The following is an 18,875-nucleotide window of genomic DNA, read 5'->3' as shown; positions in this document are numbered from 1 at the left end:
CCAATAATTGTTGCACACTTATATTTAACAAAGATTTGTTTTTGATAAACCTGTATTTTGTTTGCAATTGTATTTTTGTGAATTTTTTAAACAAAAGATCAAAAGGTTAAACAATAAAAGACACAGCCCTCTTTGCTCAGATTTACCAAGGGTGCCAATATTAGTAGAGGGCACTGTACAAGTAGAAATATTATGAACATCTCATGGAGATGTTTTGAACCTTCGAGATTTGTTTATATTATCCAGATTTGTTTACATAGTTGCAGTAAGGTGGCCATCTAGTGGCTGTGTATGCTAGTGCACTCAAACAATATAACGAGACGCCTGCAACATCAGCAGTCTAATAACTCGGAAATAAATTCAAAGGCTAAAACTTTATAATATCAGTGATGGATTAAGGTGTTCAGGGGTCCCTAGGCAACATTTAATGTCTCCCAACACATAAATCCCAACCATCTTTTAACCTGCTGTTTTTTCATGTCTGAACCCTGCTTATTTAGACATTACATTGTTTCATTGCAGCTCATGCACCTTAAATCCAATTTACTCCAGGTGTGTTTCTCCAGGGTTCGAATCCCGCCTCCGCCTTGTGCGAGCGAAGCTTGCATGTTCTCCCATGCTTTAAGGGTTTCCTTCTCCAGTCCAAAGACATGGGTTGTAGGTTGACTGACATTTCCAAATTGTCTGTCCCTGGGATAGACTCTAAGCTCCCCCACGATCCTGTGTAGGATAAGCAGTATGGAAAATGGATGTGGATGGGTTGTATGTTTGTTTTTTTCCTGAGGAACAAACAAAATGCCCTGTTGTGCAGCAACGTATCCGGTATAAGCTGCAATGTTAAGAAAGTGGTGATAAAGTGGTGTTAATATGATACAAACAAGTCTCAAGTCTATTTGACCTTAACGTGACCTTGACCCTGTTTGGATCAATTCCAAAAGTTACAATGCGCCGGTTACAATTTTTAATTCCATAATATAAATCCTACTAACACTCAACCACTTGTTCTTGAAATATTGTTTTAATGGGAATCTTGGACAGATGGACACTCGGACGGACACATGGAAAAAAAAACTGTAAATACAAAGAAAATGGGCCACGAGTTCTTGAACATGACCATGAAAGTTACATCTCGGTATGACGAACAAAAAGGACGCGATTGAATAAAATCTATTTCAGATATCTGCTTGGATCAATTCCATAATCAAATCGGTTCAACTTCTGGTCACAATGATAATTCCACATAAATCCTACAAACATTCAACCGCTTGTTCTTGAGACATCATGCTAACAACAATCTCGGACAGATGTTCAGACAACCCAGAAAACAATGATATAAAGCTAGGCTCCAACAGAACATGATCTTACACACTTCCCTGAATAAATCTGTGCTGAGATCCTAAGAGGCTGAATGGATTTGGAGGCTGAAAGATGGGAGAAAACCCCTGTATGCACCTGTGATAGTGCAAAAAAAACTAAACAAAAAAACCTTGTTGCAGTTACCATACCTTGTTTTTCCTGGTTTTTGGTAAGATCAGGTTTTAAAAGTGTTGATTCAACTAAAAATGGTCTAATAACATTCCTAACAGAATGCGTTCAGACCAGGTTCTGTCAAAACCTCAAATACTGACCACTGTTAATAAAACCAACTGAAGCCATTATAAGGAAAATATTTACTTTATTTAATTTCTGCATCATAAAGCTACAACTATTAAAAAATAATATTTTGCCAATCAGTAATTATCTCCCAAAAGGCAACAGCACTTTATATATTTGAGTTATTACCCCACAGCTCATGATCTTGGCTCATAAGAATCTTCCTCAGCTGTGGCATGCAGTGGAGTGAGTCTGCGGTTTCCCTTTTCATGGATATACTAATATCTTGACGACAAAATGAGCACTTCTGAGCGATGGCACACAGAGCCTCTTCCAGCGCCTCCTGTGAATGGGGGTCTGGGAGACCACAGCTGGACTCCAGCAGGCTGAGGATGTTCTGCAGCCAGCCCTCCTCCCTGATGATGGTGGCTATCCAGGGCTGCGTGTTCACACAGCCGCCCAGAGCCTGCAGACTGAGCCTCCAGAGCTCACACGCCTCCTCCCACCACGGCGCCCACAAAGGGGAGACTTGCACCTGGCCCTCACCCTCGACCGCCTGTAGCGCCCCTCGGAGGAACCGCAGGGCAGAAGAGAAGAACAGCTGCTGACTGGAATTCCCCAGACCTGTCGCATACACACATGCTCAGTGATCACTTTTTGCAGCATAAAGTAACATTCCTGGATGTATCTTAAAAAACACAACTGCAAAGGAGGATATCTAATGAAAGATGCTTTCTGCCTGGTTGTCCAGTCTCAATTTTATTTGTATAATGCTTTTAAAAGTGCATTAAGTAGTCCAGATTAGGTTTCTAACGGTTAAACAGGTGGAGATCAGATCTGAATGATGTTTTTTTTTTTTTAAACTCCTTGAGCACATCTTGGATTTCTGCCCATGTACACAAATTTCTCCTCACAGAACCTACAATGCTTCAACTAGAATTAGCAAGGACTGTCATGACATCACTTTCAAGTGCACTCAAATATTCAACTGCTTGAAATTCAAGTTAAAACGCAAAATTCAGCTCACTATGATTTATTAGGATGTTCACTGGTACGGTCACTGCCCAGTGTGCTAAGCTTAGATATATCCATATATCTATAAAATTACAGACAAGAGGCCCATCCAAACACAAACACAAGCATTCCAGACTAGAAGGCAGTTTGGGGTTCAGAGTCTTGCCCAAGGACACTTCGGCATGTGGAGTCATGTGGGCCGAGAATCGAACCGCCAACCCTACGATTAGTGGACAACCCGCTCTACACAGCTGCCCTTTAGGTCTGTAATGAGCAAGTCTGAGGTGACGGTGGCAAAGAAAAACCCTGTGACAACACAAAGAAGAAAGTTTGAGGGGAACCAGACTCAAAAGGGAACCCGTCCTCATCGAGGTGACATTGGATAATGTGACTATTAAATATTACTCTTCTACAACTAGAAACTGACAAGTCAAAAGTGTGTTAGAAGGATGGTAGTGAATAAGAGTCCTAGGATGAGCAAAGGATGATTGCATTTTTTAATTGCACCTACCGATTAAGGTCGGTTTTAATCTGTTAATCATAAGCCCCAGAGTGCAGAAGTTGGCTGTCAGAACCAACAGGCGTGACTTGTAGAGGAGGCTTGGCAGTGCTTCACTCAGTAATGCGTCCAGGGAAGCAAAGCAAGCATCAGTCCTGAGAACACACAGATCAGGAACAACCGGAATATCACAAAGTGCTTTACTCAAAATTGAACCAGTAGCCACCATATTTAGTTCCGGTCCATAGGATACACAAACACACATGAGTAAAGGTTAAAATTGATTTAACCTTCAGTATGTGAAACTGCTTAGTCTCTGTGTACCTGACTCGCTCAGGCTCCGTGACTACAAAGTTGAGTAGGGCGGAACAGGCGGTTTCTAAACTGGGATCTCGGTTGACTGTTTTCCCGCTCTGAGTCTTCAGGACTCCCCAGCCATGGACGAGAAAGTCCACCAGTACAGCCGGAGTATCCAGAGAGAGCAGCACCTTTCTCGGGCCTTCCTCAGCTGACAGGTGGCAAAGTGCTGGGAGGAGATATCTGAGAGAGAAACACAATCCAGTATAAATTACAATAACACTGTAATTTAACATTAATGATATTCTTAAAGTGAGCCATTTGTAATTTTAGGGCATTTCGCTGCTTGCAGATTGAATTATAATAAAAACATTCACGAGTCTTCGCCTTCCCCTCAACCAGCCTTAGAAACTCTACTTAAACCACAGGGTGTCCCAAACGTCTCCATACATAGAGGACTATGTTTGTCAGGATCACGTCGGTTGTGTCTTCATCAGCGGATGTTCGTGGACGTCCACTTCGTCTCGGTCGGTCCGCAACACGTCCAGTCTTTTTGAGTTTGTTAATAAGTTTGGCAGCAGTGTCGTGTGTGCTCGCCATGTTTCCTGTTAAAGTCCATCACAACCTTGCGACAGCTTCCTGATCCGGCCATGAGAACGATTTCAATACAGCCTTCTTTTGTCAATGGTGTTCTTAAAGGCTATCTGGGGGGGAAAAAAACCCATCTATAATATAAACTAAGTATGAAACTTTTTGGAAGACGTTTGCCAAAAAGTGCTCATCCCCCCCCCCTTTTGGGACTTTTGGGAGACACTGTAATTAAACGCTGTAAGTCGATGTATAAGGAAAACAGTCCAGATTGCTCTGTTCCAGTAGGAAGCAGGAAGACAAACAAGAAGAAGAAAATCCAGATCCGCTGCACGGCAACATTGCAAATCACAGTATCTTTGAAATGATATGATTATTATAGGTTTAGAAATATTTGTACAAAATTTCAAACTGCACCATTAAAATCTATAATTATATATCAGTCTTTACAGGATTTTGCAATTTTTTTTTAAAGCTGCGGCAAAAAATGCTTGATTTTGCTGCGGCGTGTTACAAAATCTGTTTTACAAAAAGTTGCGATGCAACTTGAGGTTTTTTATGCTATATGAATTGGTGAAATTGTCTTTCACAGTGATGTTTGATGGTAAATGAGACCTTTTAGCTGTACACATGGTCTACGCACGTGAATCGGAGAGGGCTTTGACTGAATGCGTGTTGTGATGATGTCACATGACGCGACTTGGCCCAAATCTGCGGTAATTTCGAAAAAAGCTCCTCCGAATACTGCGGCGTTTGCTTGATATTGCGTTCATTTCTGCCATCTCAAAATCCTAGAAGGACTGATATATTTTCATTGACGGACAAAGTTAGAAATACAGAACGATGCATTCGGCATGTAGCCTGATCTGAACATATTCTGAGCTGCCTGTAAAGCATATACAGTAGAGTGCACACTTCAGTAATATTTCTGACCTCAGTACATGCTCGCCTGTCCACGTTCCAGCTTGTGAGCCATCAGTGACAGCCATCTTTGACATCCAATCAGCAAGTCCCTTGCCTTTCTTGTCTCGCAGATGATGTTTGGTGTAGCCAATGAGGAAGGGCAAGAGGGCCATGATTTCCTCCTTTAAACATGACGTCTCCTCAGCCAACCAGGCACAAAGAGCGCGGAACGTTGCAAAAACAAAGGGGTCATCATAGCGGCTCAGGTCCACCTGCAGAAACCTGGATTTTTAGGAACTATGATTTTTGTTTAGGTGTAACCTCAAATTGTGTATATGTGTGGATGTATAAGTAAGCAGCGTTTAATTAAGATATCTATACAAACAAACAAACGTTACAATCGTTTAAAGCATCTTAAGGTGCTTTCATATGTGTAGTGTTTAGTTAGTTTGAACTAATTGCGATATGTTCTGGAAATTTGGACTGAAGAAAAAAAAAAAGACCTGTGGACACAATACATAAAATATATAGTTATATAATTGTCTAGTCATTTATTGAGAACGGCACCATATTCTGTGCTCTTGGGCGAATTTAATTTTTATGATTTCTATGTTGCCTTACGAATGCATTTTTAACCCTACACAAGTCTCAGCCAACGTTTCTTTTGCTTTTTTTTTTTTGAAGTTCCTTTAACGATGAGCAAATAAACAAACCATATAGCAGCTTAGTGGTTAGCACGTCTGTCTTACACCTCCAGGGTTGGGGGTTCGATTCCTGCCTCCTCCATGTCTGCGTGAAGCTTGCATGTTCTCCAAGGGGTTTCCTCACCCAGCAAAGACATGCGTTATAGGTTGATTGGTCCGTAGTGTGTGAGTGCGTGTGCTTGTGCCCTGCCCGTCCAGGGTGTCCCCCCACCTTGTGCCCCGAGTCCCCTGGAACAGACTCGAGGCTCCCCATTGGCAGGAGTAGGATAAGCGGTACAGAAGATGGATGGATGGACTGAATTCAGGAATGGGTAACTATTCCACTTTGTGCTACATAGTTTGATTTGGTCATGAAGATTCACGCTACTTTACAAATTCTCATACTTACAAAACAATAGCTTCTAATTTGCTAAAGAATATAACTGATAACAAGCAGGTATTTTTATTGTGCGCTGTAGATATTGTCACAGTTGTTGAATAAGATCAGGCTGTACTTTCGCCTCGTGTTCACTACGCAGAGGTAACACACATTTGTCCTCACCTGTTGCAGGTAGTAAATGATGGCAGAAAAAGCTTCCTCTAAGACCCCCAGCACCTGCCTGCTCTGCTGCAGACTCAAACCAGCAATGGTCACCTCCGGCTGAGCCGGACTATCCGTGCTATCCCCCATGTTACATGCTTGTTCCATGGCTGACTCCAAGATACGGTAGCAGGCTGTGACGGTGTGCTGCTGCTGAGCGGACAGCTTTGTACCTGGGGGCTCCTCGAGCGCCATCCTCACCTCCACACAGGCCCGGTTCACTAGCAAGCAGCAGAACTTGGGTGGACCTGCTGGATCCCAGCCACACAAATCCAGCAAGCAAGCAGACAGCACCAGAACATGGCCCAGCTGCTCTGAGCCGAGTCTCCCCTGAACCACTGGACGTAATGTTGCCCAAAGACGACCGACCACATCCCTGAGCTCTTGAGTTTGTGGTTCTCCTCCTGTTGGGGGGAGGAACTGCGGTATCTGAGCGCACATCTCCAGATGATTCGGATCTGACATCTGGCTGAAGTTCTGGGAGATCCTATCAAGGAGAGAGAGCAGTTCTGATGGGTGTTTGTTCCACGCTCTATGCCTGACGCTGCTCGATAAGAGATGAGCCAGGAGCGGAAGACCCTTCTCACAGCTGAGAGTCTGTTTTTGAGACACGGCCCTGCACAGAGCAGGGACAGCACCGCGGGACAGCAGCTGATCCGGGCCTCGTGGCAGGGCACACAGAGAGTTCAGAACCTGATAGCAGTCGGATGCCACTGCCTCATCCAGGATGGATGTGGGAGGCTGGACTGCCTCATCTCCATCCCCTAACCCAGAAGGACTCGTTGGGGCTTCCTTTCCTGAAGTGCTTTTGCTTGTATGATGAGACGCAGCACCGGGATGTGTCTTCTCAGTGGTTGGAGACGCTGCAGTGTCACGCTGGGCTCGCTTCTGGCTGACTGGTGCTCCACCTTCCAGCAACCCCAGGAGGAGAGGTATGGTACTGAGTAGCTGGGGATGAGTGGCCATGTCTGGGTCTGTGCTTAGAGCAGCCAGTAAAGCAGTGCCGAGAGAGAGCAGCTCCTCAGGGGGAAGCCCAGAGCTCTCGCTCCCTCGGATCGCCGTCACCAGCAGACGTGCAGGCAGGTTGAAACCCACTGCTTCGAAGACTCGATGCAGGGTCACGCGATCCAGCTGATTTGCTGGACACAACCGTGTAATCTAGACAGAAGAGACCGTTTAAATGATTTCACAGCAAAAAATACATGAAAGACAATGTGAAATGAGAAGCATACTGCAGCACATTTTCTCCTGTATTGCACTGTATTTCTGACCAAAAAAACCAGATATTTGGGCGGGAAGGTTGAATTTCATTTAGTTGTTTTTGCTAGAATGTTCCAAAATGAACAAGGAGTCATTAGAAATCCTGAAGTCCCTCCAGGATTTTGTGATTTTGCAATCACAGACATGAATGCAAAATCAAGCAAACTCGCAATATTTCATTTTAAATAGCTTCCACCTTATATTGAGATTGTTGAGAGAACTGTATGGACAAAGAAAAGGGTGTTACATTAGTGCCTACGGTTTCGCTCTGTTGGTTTGTATGGCTCCATTTGGTGATTTATTATAATTGTTTGTCAGGGAATATGTTTGGAAATGAAGTGCTTCTAAACTTCAAACAGCTTTGCTTTTCTGTAAAGCGGCTTCTTGGGTTTTTTATTTTTTTTTTGTTTTTGAGTGTGTGACCTTACCAGGAGAAGTGCTGCCAAGACTTGGCTGTCATTTTTGGCGTGAGTGAGCGCGTGGAGACAGCGCTCTAAAACATCTTGCTGTGCAGCAGACAGGCCGTTAGTTTCAGCTACAGGACTGGACGTTTCTGCTGCTCCTGATGCTTCGTCCTGGTTTGGATCCTGTTGGATGGAGTTCTGCTCCGAACCGCTCAGACTCTCAGTTTCAGCCATCCTTAAAGTCAACATACCTACAAAACACGTGAGAACGGATTTCTACTTCACACATCATACCTCCATGTACTCCTATATGCAATAAAGAGCATTTAATGTGGATACTAAATGAAGTCACATATTCCATCTGCTGGACAGAAAATCAGTCAGGAGAAGAAGAATAAGAAGGAAAAAGATTAGCTAGAAACATGACATGGAGATAAAACTAGCTGCTTAAAACGGCAAACTTAGACCACTTCTAACCATTGCCAAGTAATACAACTAAGTTAGGATTTTTCCCCCTCGCATCCAAACATCAATTCTGCACAGCTGCCTAGCTAGCTAACATGTAGCTCATTAGCTTTGTTAACGTTGCATTCTTGCAGCAAAAATCTAAAAACATAACTAAAATCAACCGGAAGTCACCAATTAAATGATAAGCAGTTGATATACAATATATATATTTTATATATATATATACCTGGCTGAGCAAAAATCAAACAACGTGAAGAGCAAAAATAATAAAAACGTGTGTCACTTACATCGTTCACGTGACTCACCATGGAACGAACGTTGACTTCCGGTGGAAGGCGGAATTGCAAATTAAAAGCCAGAAATATGGAATACCCAAATGAGCCTTTATTATTTAAAGCCAGCGTTAAGAGTGGAATAGGTTGCTACACATACAAATATGACAACTCGTGTTCCCATAAGCTGATATTACACAATATTGACGGTTATTTAATGAAAAAAAGAGAAAGTCGATATCAGGTTCTAAATAAATATATTTGTCTTCTTTATTTTGTCCTACATATATGCAAATTTATTAGAAAACACAGTATAAACCGAGAATGAAGACTGAAAATGGGGCGTTGAAATGATTGTGTAGGTTGTGTGTAGGATTTTGCTGCCCCATGGTGGCAAAATGGAACACTGAAGAAGAACAGGAAACAGGAAACAGGAAGTGACGACAGACTGTTGTTGCTGCGGCGTTTGAAAGAGAAAGGAGCGGCTCGCGTGTCTTTAGATTGTCCTTTAAGTATTTCGCGGGCGTTTCTAATATCCACTCGGAGTTTAAGGTAAGTCTTAAAGAGCTCTAACAGATTTTGAGCTCACACATGTGCTATTAATTCATTGTGTACATTATGTCCATTCACAGCTAGCTAACTCTCTTTAACAACCGAAACTTTACCGTGTGTTCACCGTATATTCACCGTATATTCACCGTGTGTTCACCGTATATTTACCGTATATTTACCGTGTGTACACCGTGTGTTCACCGTATATTCACCGTGTGTTCACCGTATATTCACCGTGTGGTCACCGTATATTCACCGTATATTCACCGTGTGGTCACCGTATATTCACCGTGTGGTCACCGTATATTCACCGTGTGTTCACCGTGTGGTCACCGTATATTCACCATGTGTTCACCGTGTGTTTACCGTATATTCACCGTATATTCACCGTGTGTTTACCGTATATTCACCGTGTGGTCACCGTATATTCACCGTGTGTTCACCGTATATTCACCGTGTGGTCACCGTATATTCACCGTGTGTTCACCGTGTGTTTACCGTATATTCACCGTGTGTTTACCGTATATTCACCGTGTGTTTACCGTATATTCACCGTGTGTTTACCGTATATTCACCGTGTGTTTACCGTATATTCACCGTGTGTTTACCGTATATTCACCAGGTGTTTACCGTTTATTTACTGTGTGTTTATCGTTTATTTACCGTGTGTTTATCGTTTATTTACCGTGTGTTTATCGTATATACACCATGTGTTTACCGAGTGATTATTGTATATTCACAGTGTATTTACCGTGTGTTTACCGTTTATTTACCGTATATTCACCGTGTATTGTTCAGCCAGCTGATGAGTAGTTTTCTTGCCTGCAGATGTCCTCTTTGCCTCAGAAGGCTCCAGGTGGTGGTCTGGGTGGTGTGCCGCTTCAGCAGCAGCCGCAGAACCTCCACACTTTGGCGTGTTCAGGGGTCCCGGTCCTCGGACAGGCCTCCAACCCTGCCGCTCTCCGGGAAATCTCACCCGTCTTCCTGTGCCGCATCGGCCAGGACACCGTGCAGGACATCGTCACCCGCACCATGGAGATCTTCCAGATCACACGGGCCACTCAGGTGGACAACCAGCTTACACATTTAACCGTGTTATTGATGTCTTGAATGTTGGCTTGGGCACTATAGGAGACATTAAATCTTAAACTACAGTATGTGTTCAAAAGTATGTGGACACTTGGCCATCGCACCCATATGTGGTTCTTCCCCAAACTATTTCCACAAAGATTGAAGCACACAATTATACAGGATGTCTTTGTCTGATGTAGAGTTGCTATTTCCCTTCCCTAGAATTAAATGACTGAAACCAGTTCCAGTGTGACAATGATGCTGTGCACAAAGAGAACTCCATGAAGACAGCGGGGTGCGTCTCAAACAGCTCCCTAGGTTGTGAATCAGTATATGGTGTAGACGAGTTTGTGCACTGGTAAGGACCCTGACTCACTATATATCGGGACACCGATGACTCAATTTCCGGCGACACGACTACATACTCGTGTTGTAAAACATCACCACTGGGATTTATCAAAAACTGTCAGGACAGATATCTTTCTGACTATATTATATGTCAAATATAATAAGTTTGTTAGCTTAATCACTCACGCTAGTGTCATGGTACGTCAAGCAGGCTCGTAGGTGAGCTAGTGGATTAAAAAATAAATTATTGAACACTTAAAAGTCATTAGGCTCAAACAAACCGTATATAGAATGACTAACAAAGTTAAAATTATCTAACGTGAGTTTTTTTTGGCTTCAGAAAACATGATGTAATTTCCAGTAAGGGAACATAGTGAGCATCGATGCTCCCTGGTTTTTGAAAGTTCCAGTGCACCTGAAGGATTTTGCGATTGAGACAGCCCTTAAAATGGCCGACTCCCTGATCAGTGCCCCGACTACTGAACTAGTTGAGCTGATGGTTTGAGAAGGTTGGAGTGGAAGTTGCTCAGACGATATCCCCTGTCTAACAGGGATGATATGTAATTAAGACAGGGCTTTCCAAACTTTTTTGGCCGTGGACCTCATTTTAAAAGGCTCAGAATTTTCACAACCCCCACACGTGTTTAAACGTGGGGTTATAGGTCTGTTACTTTGAAAATCTCCAGTGCATTACTGTATAAACGTGCAGAATCAACAAAATGTTGGGTACCTTCACGCAGTTTTTCCTGCACATACACAACGCATCACATTAAATTGTCATACATCACAGAGGGAAACACTGCATCTGCAGAGCGCTTCACACTCTGTGAGCTCTGTGTCTTTATGGACGGCTGTTCCCGCCACAGAGGGGGAAAAATAATAAAAAATGCTGACATTCTTCTCATAATTACGAGTTTACATCTCACAATTCTGACTTTTATTTACTCACAGTTTAGACATCCACTTGATGCAGGTAGAGTGCACATTAGCATCTTGTTTTCCTAGTCTTGACTAGCTGGCCTTCTTTGTAACTCACTAAATGTCAACTGGATGTCTACGTTGTGAGAAATAAAGTCAGAATTGTGAGATTTTAAATCAAAATTGCTAGAAAAATGGCCAGAATTGCAAGCTATAAAGTCACAATTACTTTTTTTTTCTTTTCTTTTTTCCTCTTGGTGGTGGAGACATACTTCCATAGCGTCTCAGTTGACCCCACATGGTGTTGAAAAATTATCAGTTAAGAATGTTTTCAGGAATGGACAGGCGTCCCATCCTGGGTGTGTTCCCACCTGGTGCCCCAGTGTAAAACAATTTTGTGATTTCTGAATCCAATTGGCAACTTGTTGCTATTACCGTTTTTTTTTTTGTTTGTTTGCGTGTATTCGTGCCTGCATTGACCCACAACACAAAACATATTGACATCATTTATCGAGTAATATCTGTAGTCATATCAATCACACCTACATGCTTACTGATTTAACAATACTTGGTATTGGTAACTAAATGATCTCTAACGTTAAGTACATCCTTGCCAGACTGGACAGTTATACATAGGTATAGATACAAGGGAATAACATGTCTTTTTTAAATTTGTTTAAAAATGATTGTTTAGCCTTCTGAACACGGCTCTAACATGTTGAGCGTCTGACATGAGAAATGCACTGATGTGAGTAAGACCATAGGGAGACCTTTCCACACTCAACACCGCTCACGAGCACAGGTGTTGAGACAGAGCTTCTGTGTTTGTCACACTGGCTGCTGTTTTGCTACCGTAGTCTGACTGTCTTTGGAGTAATTATTTCTAATGATGCATCTGCTGCATCTAATCATCGTTTGGAGGAAAAGAGACTCTGGTCGCAACTGCAAACCAGTATGGGTTCTTAGTAAGGAGAGGGAAAAATTTCATCTTGTTGGTTTTTATACCACAGCACCATTGAGTTCTCCATTTCGATTGGTCAGAAGGTCTGAAGCACGGCCTGGACAGTAGTTCCACCTGCAAGGCAAAGCACCGATTTATATTAATGTGCTCTCTCTTTCTTGTTTTCTCTCTCTTCTTTAAAATAAACCCCAAAAACCTTGTTTCTATAGCAACAGCTTGCACTGGGACTTGCATGACGGGTGCGCCACATAGACCTTAAAAAACAACAAAACGTGTAATTGTTGCTATGGTGAAGTTTTCTCTGAGGAGAGGTTTGTTTAGCGTTTTTGGAAGGGGTCTCCTGTCTCAGCACTTTAACAGTCAGAGGTAAAGCTGCTCCTTTAACATCTTCATCGTCATCAGGCTGGAGGGCTTTGTGGTTTTTCATCAACATGGACAAGCTGCAGAGTTTTGTCTTATTTACTTCATAAGAGAGAGAATAAAAAGGCTGGTGACGGAATGGCTGTTCCTGGCTGTTATGTGATCTCTTGTTTCATGGAGGTTCTGTAACTATAAATGGACAAAAAGTATAATGTGTTTATACTTTTTTTTTTTTTTTAGCACTGACAAATTTCAGTGGTAAAAAAGGAATCAAACTCTGTGGGGGTCCTTGGGGTGGTACCGGGCCGCCACGTGTCATGCTGCGTTACACTATCCCGTCATTGATTATTTTCCTATAACAGCGTGTCCAGTCGTGTATCATTCCTTACTTAACCAAGCACTGGACTGTCTGGGTCCATGAAACAGTTCGGACTCGCAGGCAGCATGGCGGATCACAGATCATATGCGCTCTACTATCTTCACACCTATTGGTAGTTGCTGCTGGACACGCCCCCATTTAATCACCAACGGTTGCTGTCGCTCATGCTGCTGGAAGCAGCTCTCATTAAAATTTTTTTTAAGAAATCATTGTTTTTGGAGTGTCCTCTGTCTGACTTTTTTCCCCCTTCTTCTCTCTAGTTGCCGAACGGTGTGACGCAGAGTCAGGCAGCGTATCAGGATCGCTTTGGGAAACTGCAGGAGCACCTGCGCCAGCTGTCTTTGCTCTTCCGCAAACTCCGTCTGCTCTACGAGCGCTGTGTAGAGATGACCTCCGACCTTCAGGAGTCTCCTGCCGAGGTGAGAGATGCCTACTGTTTCTCGGGTATAACTGATGTAATGGGTGTAAATGCTTTAACATTTGCCCAGTTTTTTTCAATATTTCTCACCACAAATAAATACAACAGTAATGAAATCATTTACAGGTCGTAGCAGCACTGTAGTGAATTAACACTGTGGATTAATTTCTAATCAAGAACTAAAGAACTGGTGTGCATGAAACAGTAATTTGTAAGGATTGTCTTTTAGAAAAGAAGGTTTTGTTTTTTTTGTTTCACACAGCTGGTGCCGTATGTTGGAGAGGAGATGGCTCCAGTTAGAGTGGAGCCCTGCGGTTCTGCTGTGACTCAGGACAAACAGGAAGTTTTAGAGGTTGGTACCAGTGTGTTCTCGATACAGTGATTAAAATCTGGAAAGTAATTTTTTTTGCATAAAGTATACAAAACTAGGGTTGCAACTAACAATTATTTTCATATTCGATTAGTTGGCCGATATTTTTTTCTTTCTTTCTCGATTAATTGGATTGGGGGGGTCGGGGCGCAAACTTTATGTAAAATAAAATCCACAAACTGAATGTTACAAATAAACTTCAGACTAAATCTTTACACAACTGTTTGTCCAAATCAGAAAAGAACCCAATACACACACAAGAATACATATTATTAATTTAGGACTGTAGTTTAATTCGGTGCTTTTTGTGCATCCATAAAAAATAATGCATAAATACTTGTATACAATATGAACTAAAAGAAATAAATAAAAGAATATATATATATATATATATATATATATATATATATATATATATATATATATATATATATATATATATATATATATATATATATAAATGAGTATTTATGCGTTACTTTTTATGGATGCACTGAATTAAACTCCAGTCCTAGTTTAATTCACTGCACCTTGTGGTTTTTGTTCCTCACTGCCTTTAGGAATATTATTTTACTTGTGATCATAATGTTTTAATTAGACATTACAGATCTTATTCGCGCTACACTGTGTATTAGCGCGTCTACACAGCGCGTGATCAGCAACGCGGCCTCGTTACTAACACGTCACTTCTGTTATAATAAACAACAGAATTTACACTGCAAGCGTGCAAATACAGCATAATGACAATAAACTTAAATTAAACTAAACCTTTTAAGCAGCTTGCAGCAGTTTCCCCTGCCCCTTACACACAGTGCAGCATTTTGTATATAAACATGTTTGTGCTCGTGCAGCACTGTTTGATCTCTGCGGTGTTTAATATAAAATGCTCCCTGCCTTAGAGGACTTTCTTCCTCAGTCACGTGACGATTTCTCCTCCGTCTGATGGAGACTGAGGTCATGTTGGGAATAAAAGGTAACGTTGATATAAACAGTAAACTGAAGAAAGTCAGTGTCGGTGAATCTGGGAGTCTGCTAATGCTAGTGTGCGTTTGACGTCATGCGCCGTCGACTAGAAGCGGCTTATACGTGTGGTTAGTAAAAAACTGCTAGTGATACATTTGAGGTGATATTACCTTTCTAAAATCCACACACTAGACGGTAGAGTACACAATGCGAGTACACAATGCGAGTACACAATGCGAGTACACAATGCGAGTACACAATGCGAGTACACAATGCGAGTACACAATGCGAGTACACAATGCGAGTACACAATGCGAGTACACATTGCGAGTACACATTGCGAGTACACATTGCGAGTACACATTGCGAGTACACATTGCGAGTACACATTGCGAGTACACATTGCGAGTACACATTGCGAGTACACAGTGCGAGTACACAGTGCGAGTACACAGTGCGAGTACACAGTGCGAGTACAGTACTTCATTTGGGACACAACTTTAGTATTTACTCTCCAAAGCGTGTTTTCAGAACAGAAGTAACGTAATGAGTAAACGCACCCCGTGCCGCGCAGACCGACTAATCCATAATGAGATTCGTTGACAACGATTTTCTTAATCGATTATTATCGATTTTATCGATTAGTTGTTGCAGCTCTATTCAAAACGTTCTTGGCTGAAATTGGAATCTGAAATTCAGAGCATATTGAGCAGAAAGCACCAGATTTTATTATTAAAAAGAAAAAAAAATCCCTTCACTTTTGTTGTTCTTTGGTTTTTGTGGTTATTACACCACAGTGCTGTTGATTGTCCAAAGATGTTGATCAGTCCGTATAGGAGGTTTTTGGGGGGTTTTTTAATGATGTTTTTTTCATGCGCTTTCACAGTGATGTTTGTTGGTAAATGAGAGCTTTTAGCTGTACTCATGTTCTGCGCACGTGAATCGTCGAGAGCTTTGGCTGAACGTGCGTTGTTATGACGTCACATGCCGCGTCTCGTAATTTTTGGAAAAAAAAAAGCAAGCTCCTCCTCTAAATCCTGAATGGAGCGATTGATTGATTGAATTTTCTGGTACAGCTCACACGGCTGTATGCCTTGCATATCACAAGCTTAAAATTGGTTTGTTCTAATGCGTTGCCATTTCTATAGTAACAGCTTGCATGTGGTTTTGTCTGATGGATGCTCCACGAAAAAAAAAAAAAAACAGAGAGAGATCATCTTTTAGATTTTTACAGCATAAATGACAGCAGGAACTTGTTTCATAGACGTTCAGCAATTCATGTTCAATGTAACCATAATCAGATAAAATGTACAACATGTAATTCTTTCATTTCTTTTATTCCTTAATTAATTTGGCATTTGATTCATGAAGTCCCTGCATAAGTGGTCACTATAGAAAGAATAATTTATTAGAATGAGTGCATTAATATAAAGCTTTGATTCGTCTCGCAGCCAGGACGACTGTCAGGGCCGTGCTGTTATTTATTATGCAGTACACATCACACATATAATCCGTGTATAATACTATACATCACATATCAGCACTTAGTGAAATACAAGTAACTGATTTGGTTAGAATATTGCTTTACTTGCTGTGCGATGTTGTATTACAAGTACATGGCTTTAATTACTTTCAAAAATCATGAAGTTTCTTAATCTTAAAAACGAGCCATGTTGATGGATCCGATACTTTTTTTTTTTTTTTAAAACCGCTGTTAAATACAGCCGCCTTTCAGGCTGTGTAAATGATTGTCTTTACATTTGCAATTAATAACATGTATGTATTATTTTTTCTTTATGGTTTGTGACCTTAAAATACCGGCCAGTCTTACATTATGTTGACTTTAGCAGAATGACTTGCGTGATGCAAACCGTTATGTTTATATTTCAGAAGGATCTTTTTAAATTTGCTCTACTTTTCAAAAATCTTCACAGAAAGTGAGGCAGAAGAATCAGGAGATGAAGGTGTTGATGGACCAGATGAGGAACCTCCTGTGGGACATCAATGCCATGCTTACAATGCGCAAATGACCAGGGAAGAAAAAAGAAAAAAAAACCCCATCCCTTTCCCCTTCAAGTCTGCCTTTATTTACTTGTGTTCCGCTCTCCATTCAGTCTCTTCTAGTAGGGCAGCTAAGGACAGCAGATGGCTCAGGATCACCGTTACTGCTGTGTTGTGTTTAGTCTTGATTAATGAGATAAGATTCAGCTGGAGAACTTCCACTCATCTGTGATTTGTACTTCTTGCTATAACGCACCGAACAGAGATAAGATGCTCTCGGATTAGCAGGGATCTAGGGATATGAATTCCGTGCCAAGTGGTATGGAGTGATCCCAGGTAATCTGTCGAGGGACAGATGGGAGACCAGCCTGAGCTACAGGTTTCCTATGTGGAACTAACATGGAATCCCTTACCCTCCGATGCAGGAGACTGCGTGACGTCTCACATTTGCATCCTCGGCAGCTATTCTATCAGGTGGAAGACGGAGCGTAAGTGACGGTGTAAATTTTCTAAAGGATGTGGGCACAGTAATAATGTTTGTAGGGTAAATCTTTTGTACAGTTGAAGATCACGTTGTTTTGTATATAAAATAAAAATGTACAAGAAATTTCTCAATCGATTCTTATTTAAATATACAAGTTCAGAACTCATTGTGTTTCAGAAATGTTTTATTGGTCATGTATGTACAACTTCATGTATTGAGTCAAGCTGCTTTGTGACCGACTCCACAAACACAATAATGTGTTAGTCCATGGTACTACTAGCATCTTGCTAGGTGCTAACGTCAAACCACATTTGAATGGCAACCAGTGCAAAATAATAGCACTGAGGCCTTCTCCCAAACTGAGCTTTTTTTTGTCAAAATTGAAGATCCAGTCAAAAGTTCCAGGCAAATTTCAGTAGGTTGGAAGCGTGTCCCTCTTTGTTGAACACCACTGTGTTTATCCGTGTTTTTATTTATTTATTTATTTGTTTGTTTATTTATTTATTTTTTAAAAGAGGCTGAGGCAAATCTGAAAGTCAATGCCTGTGCTCTCCATGTGGCTCAGGCACGCTCAAGGTCCTTGTACTTCTTGCGCAGGACAGACACGTGGTCCTTGAAAAGAACAGGGTCCAGACGGAGCTGCGAGTGCACCAAGGGCATATAGCCGAACCAGCTAGCAAAGGTGTTTATACACTCTTGTCTTTGGGTAAAGTGCTCAGGGTTCGCCCAGGGGGCCATGTTGGTGCTCTAAGGGGGGGGAACGGAATATATGACAAATGTTAACATGACAAAAATACTTCACTATTCTAACATTTTATACTGAAGAACATTTTAATGTGTTCTCATTGCTCTGATGCATGTGACGCTTGACTCACCTGTGGACTAGGCATCTCTTTGTACTGCTTCCTCTGAGCCACTTTAATAGGTGGCAGGTGGGTCACAGATGACACTAAGAAGTTCATCAGGATGTCCTCACAGTTTGAGCTGCGGTCCACTAATGCCCGCAAGGAAGGGGGCAGATAATGAGAGAACAGGTAGTGATAATACCTATCGGAGGAAGGGAGAAACAGCATGAGCTATGACTGGCAGATTTAGAGAGCAACTGAAGGAGAAGTGAAATGTTACGGTCATTATGAATGTTAGATGTAGTTTAAATCCCCACACAAGTTTATTTTCTTGTTTCAAACGTATTTACACAGCTTTAAAGATTAAATCCTGTTTGGAACTTGTTTGGATCGGTTCATTAGCTATGATGAGTACCTGTGATAAAAGGCTGCTCCAGTCAGCACAATTGAGTATTCATTAGTCCATTTGGAGGTGTAGCCCCAAATTTTCTTCACCGGATCCCAGAAATGACTTCTGGGTGGATATCCGACAATTCTCTCGGGGAAACTCTGCCACACGTGGAAGGCAAAGTTGACCTGAAAGAATCAATGCAGTTGTCATACGTACGTACATACAACCCCAT

At 41.8% G+C, this 18,875-nt stretch overlaps 3 protein-coding genes across 6 annotated transcripts in view; 1 reads left to right on the top strand and 2 right to left on the bottom strand.

Moving 5' to 3' along the window:
* Positions 1-1,655: 1,655 nt before the first annotated feature.
* ncdn (neurochondrin) overlaps positions 1,656-18,875 on the bottom strand; it is a 70,930-nt gene continuing 53,710 nt past the window's right edge. The window contains exons 1-7 of one of the 4 annotated variants that reach the window (XM_017454614.3): positions 8,598-8,683; positions 7,867-8,093; positions 6,140-7,336; positions 4,925-5,166; positions 3,431-3,646; positions 3,119-3,261; positions 1,656-2,217 (exon numbers count right to left, since the gene is read on the bottom strand). In XM_017454614.3, coding sequence (XP_017310103.1) covers positions 1,763-2,217; positions 3,119-3,261; positions 3,431-3,646; positions 4,925-5,166; positions 6,140-7,336; positions 7,867-8,091 — 2,478 coding nt within the window. In that variant the 5' untranslated portion in view covers positions 8,092-8,093; positions 8,598-8,683 and the 3' untranslated portion in view covers positions 1,656-1,762. Of the gene's footprint in view, positions 2,218-3,118; positions 3,262-3,430; positions 3,647-4,924; positions 5,167-6,139; positions 7,337-7,866; positions 8,094-8,536; positions 8,684-18,875 lie in introns of those variants that run through there. The other 3 variants (XM_017454615.3, XM_017454613.3, XM_053675459.1) reach the window with 3 other exon arrangements.
* On the top strand, positions 8,995-17,534 carry zgc:114119 (Med30 domain-containing protein). The gene is made up of 5 exons (XM_017454619.3): positions 8,995-9,134; positions 9,963-10,199; positions 13,432-13,590; positions 13,852-13,941; positions 16,857-17,534. The coding sequence occupies exons 2-5, from the start codon at positions 9,963-9,965 to the stop codon at positions 16,950-16,952; spliced, it is 582 nt and encodes a 193-aa protein (XP_017310108.1). The 5' UTR covers positions 8,995-9,134; the 3' UTR covers positions 16,953-17,534.
* ext1c (exostoses (multiple) 1c) overlaps positions 17,574-18,875 on the bottom strand; it is a 58,656-nt gene continuing 57,354 nt past the window's right edge. Inside the window, exons 10-12 of the mRNA XM_047150666.2 lie at positions 18,668-18,828; positions 18,283-18,454; positions 17,574-18,154 (exon numbers count right to left, since the gene is read on the bottom strand). Of these exons, the coding sequence (XP_047006622.1) occupies positions 17,969-18,154; positions 18,283-18,454; positions 18,668-18,828 (519 nt within the window). The 3' untranslated portion in view covers positions 17,574-17,968. The remainder of the gene's footprint in view (positions 18,155-18,282; positions 18,455-18,667; positions 18,829-18,875) is intronic.

The sequence above is a fragment of the Ictalurus punctatus genome, chromosome 24, assembly GCF_001660625.3.
Source record: "Ictalurus punctatus breed USDA103 chromosome 24, Coco_2.0, whole genome shotgun sequence".
Taxonomy (NCBI): domain Eukaryota; kingdom Metazoa; phylum Chordata; class Actinopteri; order Siluriformes; family Ictaluridae; genus Ictalurus; species Ictalurus punctatus.
The sequence above is the reverse complement of the archived record's forward strand: the minus strand, read 5'-3'. Positions and strand labels throughout refer to the sequence as shown.

Excerpts from the sequence above, each read along its gene's own strand:
- zgc:114119 (XM_017454619.3), top strand. The coding sequence starts at position 9,963 with ATGTCCTCTTTGCCTCAGAAGGCTCCAGGTGGTGGTCTGGGTGGTGTG. Across the intron at positions 10,200-13,431 it reads AGATCACACGGGCCACTCAG|TTGCCGAACGGTGTGACGCA; the intron begins GTGGACAACCAG and ends TCTTCTCTCTAG. Across the intron at positions 13,591-13,851 it reads TTCAGGAGTCTCCTGCCGAG|CTGGTGCCGTATGTTGGAGA; the intron begins GTGAGAGATGCC and ends TGTTTCACACAG.